We start from the raw sequence: 15,944 nt of genomic DNA, 5'->3' as shown, positions 1-15,944 counted from the left end.
TGAACAGGTGAAAGATACCCTAGCCCATTAGCAATGCTCTGAGGCAGCCAGTCCCCCAGGAACACTAATGCTGCACCTTCGGGAATGAAGCAGCTGTTTGGAAAGACGAGGTTATTCAATCAGGTGCTTACCTTTCTGGAGCTCAGACACACAGGCCCCCCTGAGTCTCAAACATACCCAGCCTGCCACACCCTGTGCCTGTTCCTAGAGGAACAGTTCTCCCTTAGCCACATACAGCTAATACAAAGGCAACAATAAAACAATTAGCACATCTAGTTTCACTTCTACATACAATGTCGTTCAGAGTAAAATACTCCCACAAGGTCTCAGGGCCCTTACGCTAACTCTGGTACAGAGATGTAGATGTTTGCACGCACACCCTTCGGATGGAGAGTCCAGACCTTTCCTGCTTCCCCAATAGCTCTGCACTTACAACGCTGCCCACGCTGGTGTAGGCAGTCAGGCTGACAGGAGAATTCTTCTGTCCACCTAGCGCTGTCTACACTGGCCGTTAGGTCAGCTTAACTGTGGTGCTCAGGGGGGTGGATTTTACACACCCTTGAGCGACATCCTTATACCAACCTAAGCTCCTAGCATAGACCAGGCCTAAGAAACTGCTGTCCTCTGTGCAAGTCGGTCCAAACGGAGCCAGCATGCACCTGCCAGTGGGATACACAAGTATTTGTGAGACAGCCCTGTGACACTGAGCACTAGCAATCTTGGTTCTTCTTGGCTAAGGTTACAAACATCGCAGCCAAATGTGACCAAGCCTTTCTTTGGGTTGTCTGCAGGGACTGAACCTGGGATCTTTGCTCGTAAGCAAAAGCAGATCTCTAAGGGTCTGTCTACACTGCAATTAGATACCAGCGGCTGACCAGGTTCACGAAGCTCAGCCTAAGGGGCTGTTTAACTGCAGTGTAGATGTTTGGGCTCAGGCTGGAACAAGGGCTCTAGGACCCTGCGAGCTGGGAGGGTCTCAGTGCTTGGGCTGCAGCCTGAGTCCAAACAACTACACCACAATTAAACAGCCCTGACCCCCCAAGCCCGAGTCAGGTGGCACAGGCCAGCCGCGGGTGTATAAGTGCACTGTAGAGGTACCCTTAGTCTACAAGCACTAACAGAGTCATAAACCACAATAGTCTAGAGAGTGACACAGAGCCACTCTTGTAGCGTAGATTACACGAGCACCTAATTTAGCATGATCCTTCTGAAAGGCTATATGGCAAGGTGGCATCTGGTATGTTAGAAACCTGATTTCTGTTCCCAGTTCTGCCTAAAGTGCAAGTACAACTATCTTCTTTGTAAAACTGGTGAATAATAGTTATCCCCCACGGACTGAAACCCTGCCTTGTACTAAGGATTGTGATTGCCACAGCCGTACAAACAGTAGCTAGGAGAAGAGCTAGGTCTAGAATGTATGGTCTCTGGGATAGCAGTTTAGTGCACCTTCCCCTCTACCCCAGGGTACTATGGGGCAGTCCCTTCCTTCGCACACAATCACACAGAGGCTGCAGTTGTTGACTCCTGAAGCACGTTTGTAAGAGCTGGCTGTTCCCATGGTCCCCTAGGCCCGAGTGCCTGAACTGTTCCCTGGGCAGTTTCACTACAAATCACAACCTTGGCTCACCAGCAGGCAAAGGCCTCAAGCGCATGAAGAAAAAGGCCAGGAGGCCAGAGGCAGCAAATCCTGTTTTCGCTGCTCAGGACCAGATAATTTCCTTTGTGCCTGAGCCCAGTGCTCCTGCATTCCTGAGCAGCAGCGGCAGCACTCTGCCCGGAAATAATCACCCTCTCACACAGAGTCTCTGAGCCAAGCACGGCCTGTTCCCGGCGCAGAGCCGGACACAACTCTGCCCCCACCAGCCGCTAGCCCTAGCCCGGGAACGACACACAATCCCTGAGGAGAAGGCCTGTTCGCTGGCAGGGCCGCCCAGAGGATTCAGGGGGCCTGGGGCAAAGCAATTTCGGGGGCCCCTTCCATTAAAAAAAGTTGCAATGCTATAGAATACTATATTCTCGTGGGGGCCCATGTGGGGCCCGGGGCAAATTGCCCCACTTGTGTCCCTCCCCTCTGGGCAGCCCTGTTCGCTGGGATGCACTAGCAGAGGAAGGCAGGTGCCGCCCAGGTCCTGCAAGAGTGTGAGTGCCCCACTTCTGAAGACAGACACATGCTTTTGGGTCCCCCCCAGGGCACACACAGAGGCCTAAAGAAAGCAGCCACCACATTCCTGAAAGCACACCAAGTGACAGACCTCCTCCTCAGCCCAGCACTGTCTGAGCCACCGCAGGTGCCCTTCTGCGAGGCTGCACAGAGCCCAGGCAAGTGGGGTGCCAGGCTGCCTGGGCACTAACCAAACAAAGAATAATGCCACTCCTCCCTTGGGATAGCTCCCCGCCAACCCCAGGGATTTACGCACACGTTGGGCTCCAAACTGGAGAAACACCACCCCAGCGGGAAAGTGACCAGAGAGCCGGCAAACCGACTGGGACTGAAACGGCCTTGTCTCTCCCAGAGCTACCCAGCCCCACTGGCTGCCACCACCACCACGGGCAATAAAGCCACACGCCACAAGGGGATTCCACCCAGGCGGAGCCCCATTTTCACAGGTTAATGTCATCATGACCCCTCTGCAGAGTCCCTTTCTACTGTGCTAGCCCCTCAGTGCCCTGGCAGGGGCTCAGGACCCCGTTATGCTAGGCGCTGTTCACACCTAGAGTAGGAAGACAGTCCCAGACTGGAAGAGCCTATAATCTATGCATGTGATGAGACAACAGCTGGTGGTTAGAACAAATACATGGAAGGAGGAGTGGGTACCCAGCAAAGCTGCCCTGGGTTAGCAGCATCTGCACACATACACCTGCGTGTCACAAGGTTTGTCTGTGGGGTGGACTGTAGGAGCTGCACTCGGGCTCACCGGGACTCACTGATCCGTCACTGGATTTTGTTTATTCCAAACCAACTACACCCTCAGAGAGGACTCTGGAAACCTGGCTCGGGAACAAATATTGTGGATTTCAAATGTATTTGATATGGAAATTCCAGCTAATTGGCCAGGGCCTCCCTGCTGGACTCAGCCTCTCCCCTAGATTAGCCTGCTTTGAGCCAGACTGAACTCCACTCCTGCGCTAACAAAACACCACCAGCCAGTTTATCTTTACGCCTCCTGCTGACACCACGGTGCCCCCTGACCAGCTGCAGCATGTTCTGCCAAGGACGAGGGCTCTGCATTCCTCTCCAAAGCCATGGAACAGCTCTGTCATTGTTCCCAGGACGATCTCTCGGGGAGGGAAGACAGAGCTCCTGGAACCCGGCAGAAAAGGGAAGAAGGGGTAGAATGCAAGGATACAGTGGGGCAGGAGAGGAGAGACTAAGGAGAACACCCTCTGTTGGATTGCTGTGCGGAAAACAGGTTCTAGGTGCATCTACGTGTGGTAAAGATGCAAACTGCCTAGGTCATAAGGTGACATGAACCTCAGAAATGCCTGAAAGAGAACTGGTTGGTATTAATTACCATGATAGGGTGTACTGAGAATGGATAGATGGATCCTCCAGGCTCTCACCACCTGGCCAGAGCTAACCAGATGCTCCTGAGCTCTCACTTGAACTACCGTTCACCGAGAAGATTTCATACGAGCCTGAGACACATCTCTGAGGTCTGGGGGGGGGGGGGGGGGGGGGAACAGCAGAGCTGGGGCATTTCTTCTCTTTCCAAGGGACTGGGGAATCAGACATCCCTTTAAGAGACCTCTGAAGACACTTCGGAATTGCTGCACATTTCCCTTGAGGTCTGGAGTCTCTAGGCATCTGGCAGGTGGAATCCAAGGAGAAGAGATCAGATAGGGGGCTGCTCTGTCTCACTGAAGATTATTTCTGCTGTAAATTGTTCCCTGGTATTGTCTTTATATTTTTGTATCTTAAGAGACACTCATAACTAGTTCCTGCCCAGAATTTATCCTGACCTGGTACAGCACAAAACAGAGCAGCCTCTGGGTTCTAGATGTCAAATTATTTCTGTTTTTAAAAAAAATCCTTCACCAAGGGGTTACATTTTTTAATGGCCTCGTTTTTATGTAACCCACAAAATTATTATATATTTGTTGTTCCCCCTGCTGGGTCCACACAGAACTAAAATTAATGGTAGCTTGGGTACAAGTGATCGTGACTTGATCACATCTATAATGTGCAAACAGTATAAAATTAAGACAAGTAAGATATACACTTGGCAGATTAACAGGTCCAATTTCACAAATCTGAAAATAATTATGAGCCAAATTGGCCGTGAGGAAGAATTTGTTCAGAAAAATCTGAAAGATAATTGGAAATAATTTAAGGACACCTTACGAGATGCCCCAAAAGCCACAATCCCACAATCAAGCAGAAGGCTGTTCTGGTTCAAAAAAAGACCTGTTTTAGAGGGGAAGTGAATGCAGCTATAAAAAATACACACACAAAAATGTAACAAAACAAAAGAAAGTGGAAGTTGATAGCAATGAATATAAATGAGAAGTTAGGAATGGTAGAAAATTAATAAGGAAAGCAAAAGGGACACAAAGAGAAATCTATGGCCAGCATAGGTAAGGACACTAAGAAGAAGTTTTTAAAAATGTATTACGAACAAAAAGAATCCTGACAATGGTGTTGGTCTATTTCTAGATGGAAATAGTAAAATTATCAATATCATCCAGAAAAGGCAGAAGTGTTCAACAAATATTTCTTTTCTGTATTTTAGGGAAAAACAGAGGATAGAGTCTCATCACAAGGTGATGACAACTCTCCTTCCATGCCACTGGTATCTCCGGAGGACGTTAAACAGAAGCTACTAAAGTTAGACATCTTTAAATCAGCAGGTCCAGATAACTGGCAGCCAAGAGTTTTAAAAGAGCTGGCTAAGGACCTTGCTGGATGGGTAAAGGTGATTTTCAATAGGTCTTGGAGCATTGGGGAAGTTCCAGAAGACTGGAAGAGAGCTAATGTGGTGCCAAACTGGATGACCCAGGCAATTATAGGCCTACCAGCCTGACATCAATCCTGGGCAAGATAATGGAGTAGCTGATATGGGACTCGCTGAATAAAGAATTAAAGGGGAGGGTGATGTAGTTAATGCAAATCAACATGGGTTTATGGAAAATAGATCCTGTCAAACTAACCTGGTATCTTTTTTTGATGAGATTACTAGTTTGGTTGATAAAAGTAATAGTGTTGATGTAATGTCCTTAGAGTTCTCCAAGGCATTTGACTTGGTACCACACGACATTTTGATTGCCCAACTAGAATGATATAAAATTACCATATTGTTGTATGCGGTGTTGTACCCGTGTTAGTCCCAGGATATTACAGGGACAAGATGTGTGGACCAACTTCTGTTGGTGAGAGGGATAAGCTTTCGAGCTACACAAAGCTCTTCTTTAGGTCTGGGAAAGGTACTCAGAGTGTCACAGATAAATACAAGGTGGAACAGATTGTTTAGCATAAGCAAATATAAATGTATACAACTAGGAACAAAGGATGTGGACCATACTTACAGGATGAGGGACTCTAACTTGGGAAGCAGTGATTGAAAAAGATGTTGGGGTTGTGGTAGATAATCACCTGAACATGTGACGCTGTGCCCAAAAGAGTAATGCAATCCTGGGATGCATAAACAGGGGGCTACTGAGTAAGAGCAGAGAGGTTATTTTACCTCTGTATTTGGCATTGGTGCGACCGCTGCTGGAATCCTGTGTCCAGGTGTGGTGACCACAATTCAAAACGATGTTGATAAATCGGCCACAGTTCAGAGAAGAGCCATAAGGATGAGTAACGAATTAGAAAACATGCCTTATAGTATAGTCTATACTCAAGGATCTCAATCTATTTAGCTTAACAAATAGAAGGTTAAGGGGTGACTTGATGACAGTCTGTAAGTACCTACTTGGAAAAAAATATTTAATCATGGGCTCTTCAGTCTAGCAGAGAAAGATCTAACATGATCCAACGGCTGGAAGCTGAAGCTAGACAAATTCAGACTGGAAATCAGGTGCAAATTTTTAACAGTGAGAGTAATTAACTATTGGAACAATTTACCAAGGGTCATGGTGGATTGTCCATCACTGACAATTTTTACCTCGAGATCGGATATTTTTCTCAAAGCTCTGCTCTAGGAATTATTATGGGACAGTTCTGTGACCCATGTTATGCAGGAGGTCAGACTAGATGATCACAATGGTCCCTTTTGGCCTTGGAATCTAGGAGTCTATGAAAACAAAACACTCTTCTTAGATGGTTATACATTTGGTATCAAACAACTAACTCTTCTTTTTAATGCCCAGAAAACTAACGTGTCCCCCCACTGAGCAAGCCACACTAGTTTTAGCAGAGATCCCTGCCCGATCAGAAAACCCCTCGACAAGGATCAGTTGATCAGAGGAAAAGACAGCGCAGGGAGTGGTTTCCCTAGCCCATTCTGAAGGAGAATCATCTCAAACAGTCACGGCCCTGTTTTAATGGCGTCACCAGGGCAGGCGTTAGCCTTGCTTGGGCCTGGGGCTGAGGAAAAGCTGAACCCAAGCCCCACTGCCCAGGGCTGAAGCCTGAGGGCTTCAGGTTATAGGTCCCCTGCCTGGCTTTGGCCCCCCTGCCCCTGGCGGCGGGGCTTGGGGGGGGCCTCAGGCTTCAGTCCCCGGTCCTGGGGTCGTGGAGTAATTTTTGTTGTCAGAAGGGTCGCAGTGCAGTGAAGTTTGAGAACCCCAGACGTATCGGCAGGTTGGATTTCAGTCTGGTGGGATACGGTTAGAGATGCCATCCAAACAAATTGTACTACTCAGGCCTGGAAATGGGAGGTGGAAAGACATTACTGGCCACTGGGTTCTCTCTCTCTGTTCAAAACACCTGTTCTTCTGTATAGCCTGAGCCCACATGACTCGGCAAATGGAGCCACACCCCCACCACCCAGCAGCCATCGCACCTGGGCGCTGACAAGCTTCTGACTATGCTGTGCCTGCAGGGCCCAAGCAGTCACATGGAGCGGGAGCGAGTGAGGCAGCAGTGTGGCCCTGAGCATGCCAATAGAGCATCCATCCATCCATCCGTCTCCATGGAAAGGAGGTGGGCGCCAGCATCCTAGAAATACCCATCCTGCCACGCCAGCTTCAAATGCGTCATCATTAACCATTCATAGTCATTCATTGAGCAAGGCAGGAGTCGGAGTGTAAAGTTGTGTCTCAAAAAACCCTAGTTCAATTCCCTGCTCTCCCACAGACTTCATATATGACCTAGGCTTAGGCAAATCACTTAGCGTCTCTGTGCCTCCATTTTCCTGTGTACCATGGGGAGGCTAGCACGTCCCTGCCTCGCCAGGTGTCTGAGGGGACATGCATTAAAGATCGTGAGGAGCTCAGGTGATAGGGGCCATACAAATACCTTAGGGAGAGGTCAAGATAATTTCATTTAGATGCCCACAAACAGACGGTGGTTCTCACACACGTATTCACTATTTTAGCTTATTAGCAGACTAATTCCTGCAGATACCTTTTTGTCTCTGGCTTGTTGGAGCATTCAGAATTGGAGTTGTGTTAATGGTGATTGGACACATAAGTCACATGATAGGGTTTGTGCCCCTCAAGGGTTACTGTTAAAAGCGGGTTTCTGCCGGGAATTCTGCCAGTCCTGGACTCAGGATTTTGTTTGTGTGAATAGTCTGTAGTAATCACTTAAAATTTGCTGTTTCCAGGAACAGTCCTGGCCATTAATTTGTTTGCTAGAAAATTAATGGGAAGTGAACAGGAAAGGGGCATGAAAGTAGAAAGTTGGTGTGTGTAAAAATTCAACAGGATAGTGTGGGAGTTTCTCTCACTGTATTTGTCTAGTTTCTAATAAGACTCCAACTGCGCTGATGGAATTCCAGGGAGTTGCTGCGCTGTGAGCTAAGGCATTTTCAGTCCTCTAACCTGCAAGATGGGGCTGCCCATTACAGCCATTTCTTGTGAATAGTTCTTTTCCCTCAACACATCATATTCCTTGCAAATACTCCAGGTTCGGAGTTCCTGAAAGACAGGGCTGCATTGGGAGCTGCTTTCCCACACCTGTGAAATATTATCTGCAACAGGAAGCAAGTGGAGAAAAACCTACTTCTCCCCAAGAGATGGTAGTAAGAATAAAGAGAAGCAATGCCCGACACAAGCAGGCTTTGTGTGGCAGGGCCATGAGGGGAAGGTGCATAAAACTCCATCACGTGATCCATAGCTGACGGGCCATAAACACCATCATGTTTGAACACTGCAAGGAGTGCTTTATAAAACTTAACAGCCCCTTAACGTGCACTGGCCTGGGTATCCTAGGGGTGAAAAAATCCACATTGCCCCACAAATCTGCAGTGAAAAAGAAAGACTGAGGCGTCAATTAGAAGGTTAAGACCAGTCAGTGAGAGGAGCATTCTGGGAATCGTAGTCCACAGGGCCTATGCATGACCTGCTTTGCCTTTCACTATTACAGTTACTGTCTCGCAGGTTAAGCCATGTAACAGCTCCCGCTGTCCTGAAGCTTTGAGCTCTTTCACATGCTTTGAATGGAATCGTTCTGTGCCACTGTACAGCCGCACTAGGTGCTGGGTTTTGAGCTCAGGTCGCTGACTCCCGCAGACAAAGGGGGTTCTAGGGCTCTTCCCTGGCCCCAGCCAGAGTGTAGAAAACACGGGCTGCAGAAATGTCCTTAGAACTCACTCCCTCGAGAAGCTGGGGTCCTGCCGCAGACACTAGGAGATCAGAGCCCGGGTCCCCAGCATCCGCACCCTGAGAGGGGAGGGTTACGCGTGTGTGTCAGCCACTGGGTGGCTGTTCAGTGCGAAGCCAGCAGTCAGCTCACTAGGCGGAAGGCACTTACCCAGCAGGGCCTGAAAGAGGTCACTTCGGAAGATGTGCGAGACCTTTCCGATAGAGGCCTTCAACTGCTGCTCTTCTGGAGCCCTCAGCGTGGTTTGGTACCTGGTCAGAATCGCCACTGCCCGTTGAGTGTCTGGAGAAACAGCACAAGAGAGCCCTCAGACAGCATCAGAGCATCACGTAACACATCGCATCACCCACAACAACACAACACATCACCACCCATCACTGCCCCGTGGCACTTCTCCGTACCCACACCAGGAAGGGGTCTGCCACCCACCAGATCAATCCCTGCCATCAGGGACCCCTCAGGCACACCAGTGAAAGTGGGCCAGACCCTGCACCGCTGATTTACCAGGCAGTGAAAGACGAAGGGTCACTGCTGAAGCCAGGCACAAATTATGGAACTAGTGGCTCTGTGGATCCGATTCCTTTGAGCCCGAAGGCAAGAGACCGGACAGACTGTACCCACCTACCCCAAACACGCCGGAATTACAATGCAACCCCAACCCTCAGCATCTGGCCCTAAGGCAGACAGGCCAATCCCGGGGGTGCGCCCAGCTGCACGGCATGCTGGGATCCCACATCTCCACAGGAGCAGGGTTGTTAGCTCCACTGGAGGGAGGGGAGAGGTTTCTGGCTGCATTGCATCCTGGGAATCATGGTCTCCATGTGAGGCCACGCTCCGGCAGGGGAGAGCAGCCGTAACCTAGGGCAGTTACGCACCATGGGTGTTGCCCACTGGCTCCCCCCGGGCCAGGGCTGGCTCTCAGCGAGGCTGGGTTTGGACATCCCCCTGCTCCCCAAGCTGGTCTTTGGCAGACAGGAGCCAAGTCTGCTCGGCGCTGCCTGACGGCTACATTATGGACATGCTGCCTTCACCAAAAGAAAGAGGGGCTGTAATGGCAAGGTGGGGCTTGGGTCCAGACTGGGGGATGGGATTGAAGCACACAGGCAGAGGTGGGCGTGGGAGCCAAGGGCTGGGATGGCAGGGGCCTGAGCCATTTCCATCTGGAGAGCTGAATGTGTCTCTGGACGAGTTCCTTGCACCATCAGCCCAGCTCTATAGCCCGACGCAGGCCAGCTCCTGTAATCCAGCAGCAGCCCCTGGGCCTAGCAGAGCAACGGTTCTCACACAAACAAGAAGGTTTTGCACAGACCTTGGGCTGGTCCCATCCCTGTCAGCAAATGTTTCCCTTTGTTATGGAGGCAGCAGGAAAAACAAAGGACTTGTGTGTGGGGGAGGAGGTGAGGAGGGAGGTCGGGGCACATCTCTGGACCTAGGAACTCATGCAAAAGGGTTGAGCTGCCTTGCCAGTCCTGCAGCATCCAGCGCTCACAGCAGGGGACAGAGCACAGAACAAGGGGATCTGTGTCCCTCAGAGCCTAGACTCAGGCCACCTGGGGTCCCTGCTCCCATTCTCTGGGCCTGGGGATTTCTGCAGGGACCGATGGGGAGACAACCCCCCGCTCACCCTCCCAAATCTCCTCTTGGCTGGAAGAGGAAGGTGGTTTTGTCTGTGTCACTTTCCCACACTGGTGTATTACAGGCCCCAGAAGGGAAAGAGGAAGCGGGTGAAGCATGAATAAATCTTAATGCAAACAGAGTCCCTCCCCACCCAGAGCGGGTGAGAGGCTGGGATCTCCTGGGACGCCAGCTGGATTGATTGGGTTTGCCGGGGATTCCAGGCTCCTGCCAGCCCTGGAACCTAAAACCCCTCTGCCTACAAAACCAGTTCAGCCCGGGCAGCGGCTGACCCGGCTTCGCACACACACAGCTCACCCTTCTCCAGCCAGAGGGTCAGTCTTTGTAGCCTGTTCACTCAGTGGCCTGGCTCCTGAGACTAACACAGCGGAGCCAGCAAGGGCCAGTGTGAGGAGGCTGTCTGCCCCCTAAACGGGCAGAGAACCAAAACTCGCACTGCTTTGGCTGTGGAAAGTGCATGAGCCCAGGGAAGTGCAAGACACTCCCCTCCCCTGCGAGGTTGTGGAGAGGGGGTTCGGTACTGAGTGTGACAGATACAGTGCACTGAACCCCACACAGGCCCACCCTGCAGGTACTGGTGGGGAGGGGTCTGCCCAATCTGCACCCCACAAAACAGAACCTCTGCTCCAGAATCTCCTCCTTCTGTGACAACGGGGTCCCACTTTGGCCTCGCTCCCATGTGGTCACATACAATCAGAAGGGAACGCAGCCTGAAGCTCTCACCACACCAGACCAGGAGGAGGGGAGGGCCATGTCCCCAGAGGGGAGGAAGAAGAGGGTGTTCCCGCTTACTTTACCCCCGGCCTATGACCACAGACAAAACTGGACTCCAGGGAAACATGTCACACGACAGCCCCATGAGGCCTGGTGGATGCAGCAGTGACGGGAGAGAGCCTGAGCCCTGGTGCCTCCCGCCCGCTAGCGAAGAGCTAAAGGCCTGAGGGACCAGCACCGGGGGGTGAGCTCACAGCTGACCCCCAGACACAGCTGCCAGCTCAGGCCCTCAGCACACCGAGACCAGCAGGACCCTGCCGGTGCCAGCACCCGTGGCCCAGTCCGTGCCCCGGGTCTCTGGGCCTCGCTCACGCTGAGGCTGCAGCGTCTCCTGGAGCTGGCTGGCGGAGGTGCCCTGGCGGACATGCCTAGGGGAGCCGCTGGGCTTTTTCCAGTCAGGCATGGCCTGGCGGGCACCTGGGCGTTAGCCCCGGGCTGTGGTGGGCAGAGCTGGGAACTGCGGGGCCAGCAGGAGGGGCAGGGGGTCGCTACGGCAGCCCGTGCAGGAGGAATTGCAGAGGCACCTCTGGGCAAAGCAGCCCAGGGCAGGGCAGTTCCTCAGGTTTCCGACCCGCCAGTGCCCCGAACTCACCCGCACTCTGGGATCCCAGTGGGGTTGGCACCGGGCAGAGCCGCTCTGCAGCCAGAGCCCATCCTCACTCCCAGGTGTCGCTGGGCCCCAGCCCGGCTCTTCGGCCCTGGGGACAAGGAGCCCGCTCTGCCCAGCTGGGGGAGCTTTCCTTGCACCTGGCCCTGATGTCTCACAGCCGAAGGCAGGTGTCGAATCAAAGCTCCTGCTCTCTGGGTGTGGGACCCTGCCCAGGCAGCTCCGGGCAGGGCTGTTTGCGGCTCTACGCCTCCCTGGCTGCCCCCAGTGCCAGTGTCTCCTGCCCTCGCCCCGGCCGCCTGGCCAGGGCTTGGGCTCCAGTCCTTACCTTGCCGACTGATCATCTCTCCGCTTGGCAGGGCTGCGGGTCCCTTCGCAGCCGTTTCCTCCAGGCGCCTGCCCTCATGTCAGCCCCACAGGCCGGGCCCTGGAGGCAGCAAGCGGCTGGGACCCCCCCGGCCTGGCCCTGCCCCGGGAAAGCGATACAAGGAGCTGGCTGCCTCCTTCCCCAGCTCCAGCTGCAACAGCTCCTGCAGTCTGGAAACTGGGCCTCTCCCCCCGGCTAGCGCCCAGCCTGGCGGTGCTGGGACCGTGCCCCGGGGCAGCCCCAGGCGAGCCCCTCGGGCGGGCACAGCCAACTCTGCCTGGCCAGGGAAGTGGTGAGCCGAGGCTCCCTGCTGTCGCCCTGGGCTGTGTGGAGTGGAGGGGGCCGGGCTGGGCTCAGGGGCGGGCCCAGCCATGGAGGAGGGCTGGCCTGCAGTGTTGGCAGCAGGGCCCTGTGCTGCCGGGGAAGGGGGGCCTGGCCCCGCACAGCCCCTTGGACCCGGGCCTGGCCCAGCCCTGCCGCCTTTGTCAGCACTTCAGGGCTTGGCTCTAAAGGTGGGGCTGGGCCAGGCCAGACATTAACCCCGGCACTGCCAGAGGAGAGGGAAGCCAGGCCCTGCAGCCAGTGGGGTGGGACTTTGGGGGACCGGGCACCCCAATGTTAGGGGCTTTGCCTACATTGACACCCGTCACACCCTCCCGCAGAAAAAAACAATGTCCCAATTTTTCACACTTGCCCGCTGGTCACCTTCATGCTGTGCCCCCCCCCCCCATTACCCCGTCCATGCCCCTCCCCCTGAGCCAGGGCTGGAAGTGGGGCTGCAGTTCAGGGGCGGGGGGGGAGGGACACAGGCAGGGATAAGAGGCTGGGGCCACAGTTGGGGGCAGGGCTAGGAGCAGAGCTGGGTGGTACACCCCCCCTCCCAATCACCCTGTAGGGGCTGGCCAAGGCCCCAGCTGCTTGCCCCCAAACATTCCTTTGTGCCCTCCAGGGGAGCATGCCCCACAGGTTGGGGGCCTCTGCACTAATAGGACTTCACCAAAATCACTTCACATAATTTGACCTCACCCCAACTAGTGCAAGCTGGTCTGGGAATTAAGGGTCAGAGGTGTGGGGGGGGGGCCCTCAGCACGTGCGTACCATTAGGAGAGCTGGGGGAAGCCTATGGCTGGGATAACGGAGGTGGGGGAGTTGGGGGTGTTATGGGTCAGGCCTGGGGGGCACTGGCAGAGCTCTGGATAGGAGAGTCCAGGGCTGAAGGTCAGGATCAAGGGGTGAAAGGGAGGCAGAACTAGGGGCACTGGAACAGCGTGTACAGTGGGGGGGCTGAGAGCTATTGAACCAAGCTGTAACCCCTGCATATGATAGAAACCACTTCAAGTCAGGGGGTGCAGCAGCTCCCCCAGCACCCCTAGTTCCAGCCCCTAGGGGCAGAACTGGGAGGGGACGATGGACAGTGTGATGACTGAGCGGCAGCAACTTTTCCTACAACAAGCCTGGTTAACACTCAGTTCAAGGGGATGGAGAGGGAGAGAGAACGAACTCAAAAGTAGCGCAGCAGGAAGCCAGGGTGCCCATCACAGCTTTTAGCTGGAGGCCCCAGCAGGAGGCACGCAGGGACAGCGGGCTGCCAAAGTGCAGTGCTGCAGTCTGGGACAATAAGACCCCATAAGCTAGGCGGAGGTAGCAGGACACCACTGCTATGGAGAGAGCAGCAGTCGGACTGGACTGGGATCGAGAGCTGCAGCTTAGAGTACAGCAGAGCAAGGCAGCTGCCCAGGGTGCCTAAGCAGGCTGGGCAGTGGCCTAGGGGTACAGGGAGAGCCTAGGATGGATCCAGCAAGGAGGGGTGGTTCCCCCCACTACTGCCTCTGCAAACAGGGCCGGCTCCAGCTTTTTTGCTGCCCCAAGCGGCAAAGAAAAAAAAACAACAACCCTGATTGAGCTGCCACCGAAATGCCACTGGAAAGGAAGAGAGGGCGTGAAGGACCTGCCACCGAAATGCCGCCGAAGACCCAGATGTGCCGCCCCAGGCACCTGCTTCCTTCGCTGGTGCCTGAAGCCGGCCCTGTCTGCAAACTGTCCCTCACAGTGTTCATCCCTCCTCTGTACCGAGCTGCAGCAACTGAGAACAAGATGGTTGCTGAACCTTCCTACAGAGAGAGGGGCTTAGCCATTGAAAGGTGCAGTACGTAGAAAACAGAAGGCATCAGAACTTCATACACTCGAGAAGAGATGGAGGAGAGCCAGCTCCCCGGTGCAGAGAGCATTTTACAGGGAGTACAGCAGGAACCCAGAGTATTTGGAAAGTTGCCTGTATAGGTTGGAAAGTGTTCTGGGGCCCAGACCATTCACAACTTCAGCTTCTGAGGTGCACACTCAGTACCTCTGTACGCTGCTAAATTCAGACCTATTTTCTCTGGAGCTGGGCTATTACTAGTCACACAGACTCCCACGCTTTGAGCAAGGAGGCAGGTCGACAGGGGTCCTAGAGATTTTGCTGTCAGGGGCCTCCTCTTTTCCCTCACACTCCCCCAAAGGCCAGTTGATTCAGGCAGAGGCCCACAGCCCAGCTCCAGCCCCAACCCTGCATGCTTAGACCCGCTGCAGTCACAGCTTGTACTGGAAACAACTTTAAAACTGACACTTGTCACCCCTGGGCCTGTTCCCACTCCATTCTCCCTCCCCCCAGCTTGGAGTGTTTTAACTCTAGTGGGGTGAGGGAATCTCTTTTATTGGACCAACTTCTGTTGGTGAGAGACAAAACTTTGGCGCTCCAGGGAGCTCTTGTCCAGGCCTGGGAAAGGAACTCCGTGTCCTAGCTCAGTACAAAGGGGAACAGATAATGACTTATGCTAAGCTGGCACATATTCTAAGGCACCAGTCAAGGTACAGTGGCCTGTTAACATCCCAGTCATGGGACCAAGAGGAGTTAGTGGGTTAAAGATCATTGTAACGAGCCATAACTCCAGTGTCTGTGTTCAGTCCAGTTATGAATTTAAGCTCCCCGGCTCGTCTGTTGAAGGTCGTGCACAGGTTTCCTTCGAGGAGGGGGACAGATAGGTCAGATACAGAGGGATCTCCACAGCTTGTCTCCCACTAACAGAGGTTGGTTCAATAACATAGGATAGCTAGAGACAAGGTGGGCGAGGTACTGGGCCGACCCGGCTACAACACTGCAGTAAGAGGAGGTGCCAGTTCCTCGTTTCGGCACTAGGTGGTGGTGAGAGAACACAGATAGCACAGCTCCCGTGTTTGCTTTTCCCATCCTTACCCACAGAAAGGGCCAATTTTCCCAAAAGTAGTTCCTAATGCTGATGCCCACCTCAGGCCTGATGTGCAGACGTGCCAAGCTCCTACAGATCCTGATGGGCCCCTGGGAATCAGGCCTGAGGTGGGTACCCAAAGTCAGGGGCACTGCTCAGTGAGAGCACGTGTCTGTTGGCGCTGTTGTGGGCACTCTGTCCCTGCTGAGCAAACTGCTCAGGGCTGCCATCAATGACTCTGCACATCCCAGCAGAGGCAGCACTTGACCACCCACCATCAACTAATCCTTCCAGCCTGCTGCAGCTTCCGGCTCTTACAGATGGGGAAAGCAGAGCATGGAGCAGGGATGGGAGGAGCCCAGGCCCCCAGCAGGCCCAGCGCAGAGCTAGGATCTCCCCTACTCACGCTCTCAGTGTGGTGAGGCCCCGGCTCGGAGCTGTTGCTTGACACTCTGACCTCACTAGTATAAGCAGGGATTCCTCATCTAATTGGTATAGCATCCCTGCTGGGCCCGGGGCTTTCCAGACAGGCGAGAGACAGGGCCTGCCCCCGAAGAGCTGACGGATGCCAGCTCCTAGAGCCAGGGGTCCCTTTGGGGGAGTTCACAATCAGCTCAGACGTGCTAGTTG

General features: G+C 53.6%; 1 protein-coding gene across 5 annotated transcripts in view; it reads right to left on the bottom strand.

Moving 5' to 3' along the window:
• Positions 1 to 12,504, bottom strand: part of DLG3 (discs large MAGUK scaffold protein 3) — a 167,499-nt gene extending 154,995 nt beyond the window's left edge. Inside the window, exons 1-2 of one of the 5 annotated variants that reach the window (XM_005286019.4) lie at positions 12,052 to 12,504; positions 8,858 to 8,989 (exon numbers count right to left, since the gene is read on the bottom strand). In XM_005286019.4, the coding sequence (XP_005286076.2) occupies positions 8,858 to 8,989; positions 12,052 to 12,067 (148 nt within the window). In that variant the 5' untranslated portion in view covers positions 12,068 to 12,504. The remainder of the gene's footprint in view (positions 1 to 8,857; positions 8,990 to 12,051) is intronic. The other 4 variants (XM_005286018.4, XM_005286017.4, XM_065557386.1 and 1 more) reach the window with 4 other exon arrangements.
• Between the last annotated feature and the right edge of the window lie 3,440 nt (positions 12,505 to 15,944).

The sequence above is a fragment of the Chrysemys picta genome, chromosome 9 (assembly GCF_011386835.1).
Source record: "Chrysemys picta bellii isolate R12L10 chromosome 9, ASM1138683v2, whole genome shotgun sequence".
In the NCBI taxonomy this organism is placed as follows: Eukaryota; Metazoa; Chordata; order Testudines; family Emydidae; genus Chrysemys; species Chrysemys picta.
Note: the sequence above shows the minus strand (reverse complement) of the source record. Positions and strands in the feature narration are given on the sequence as shown.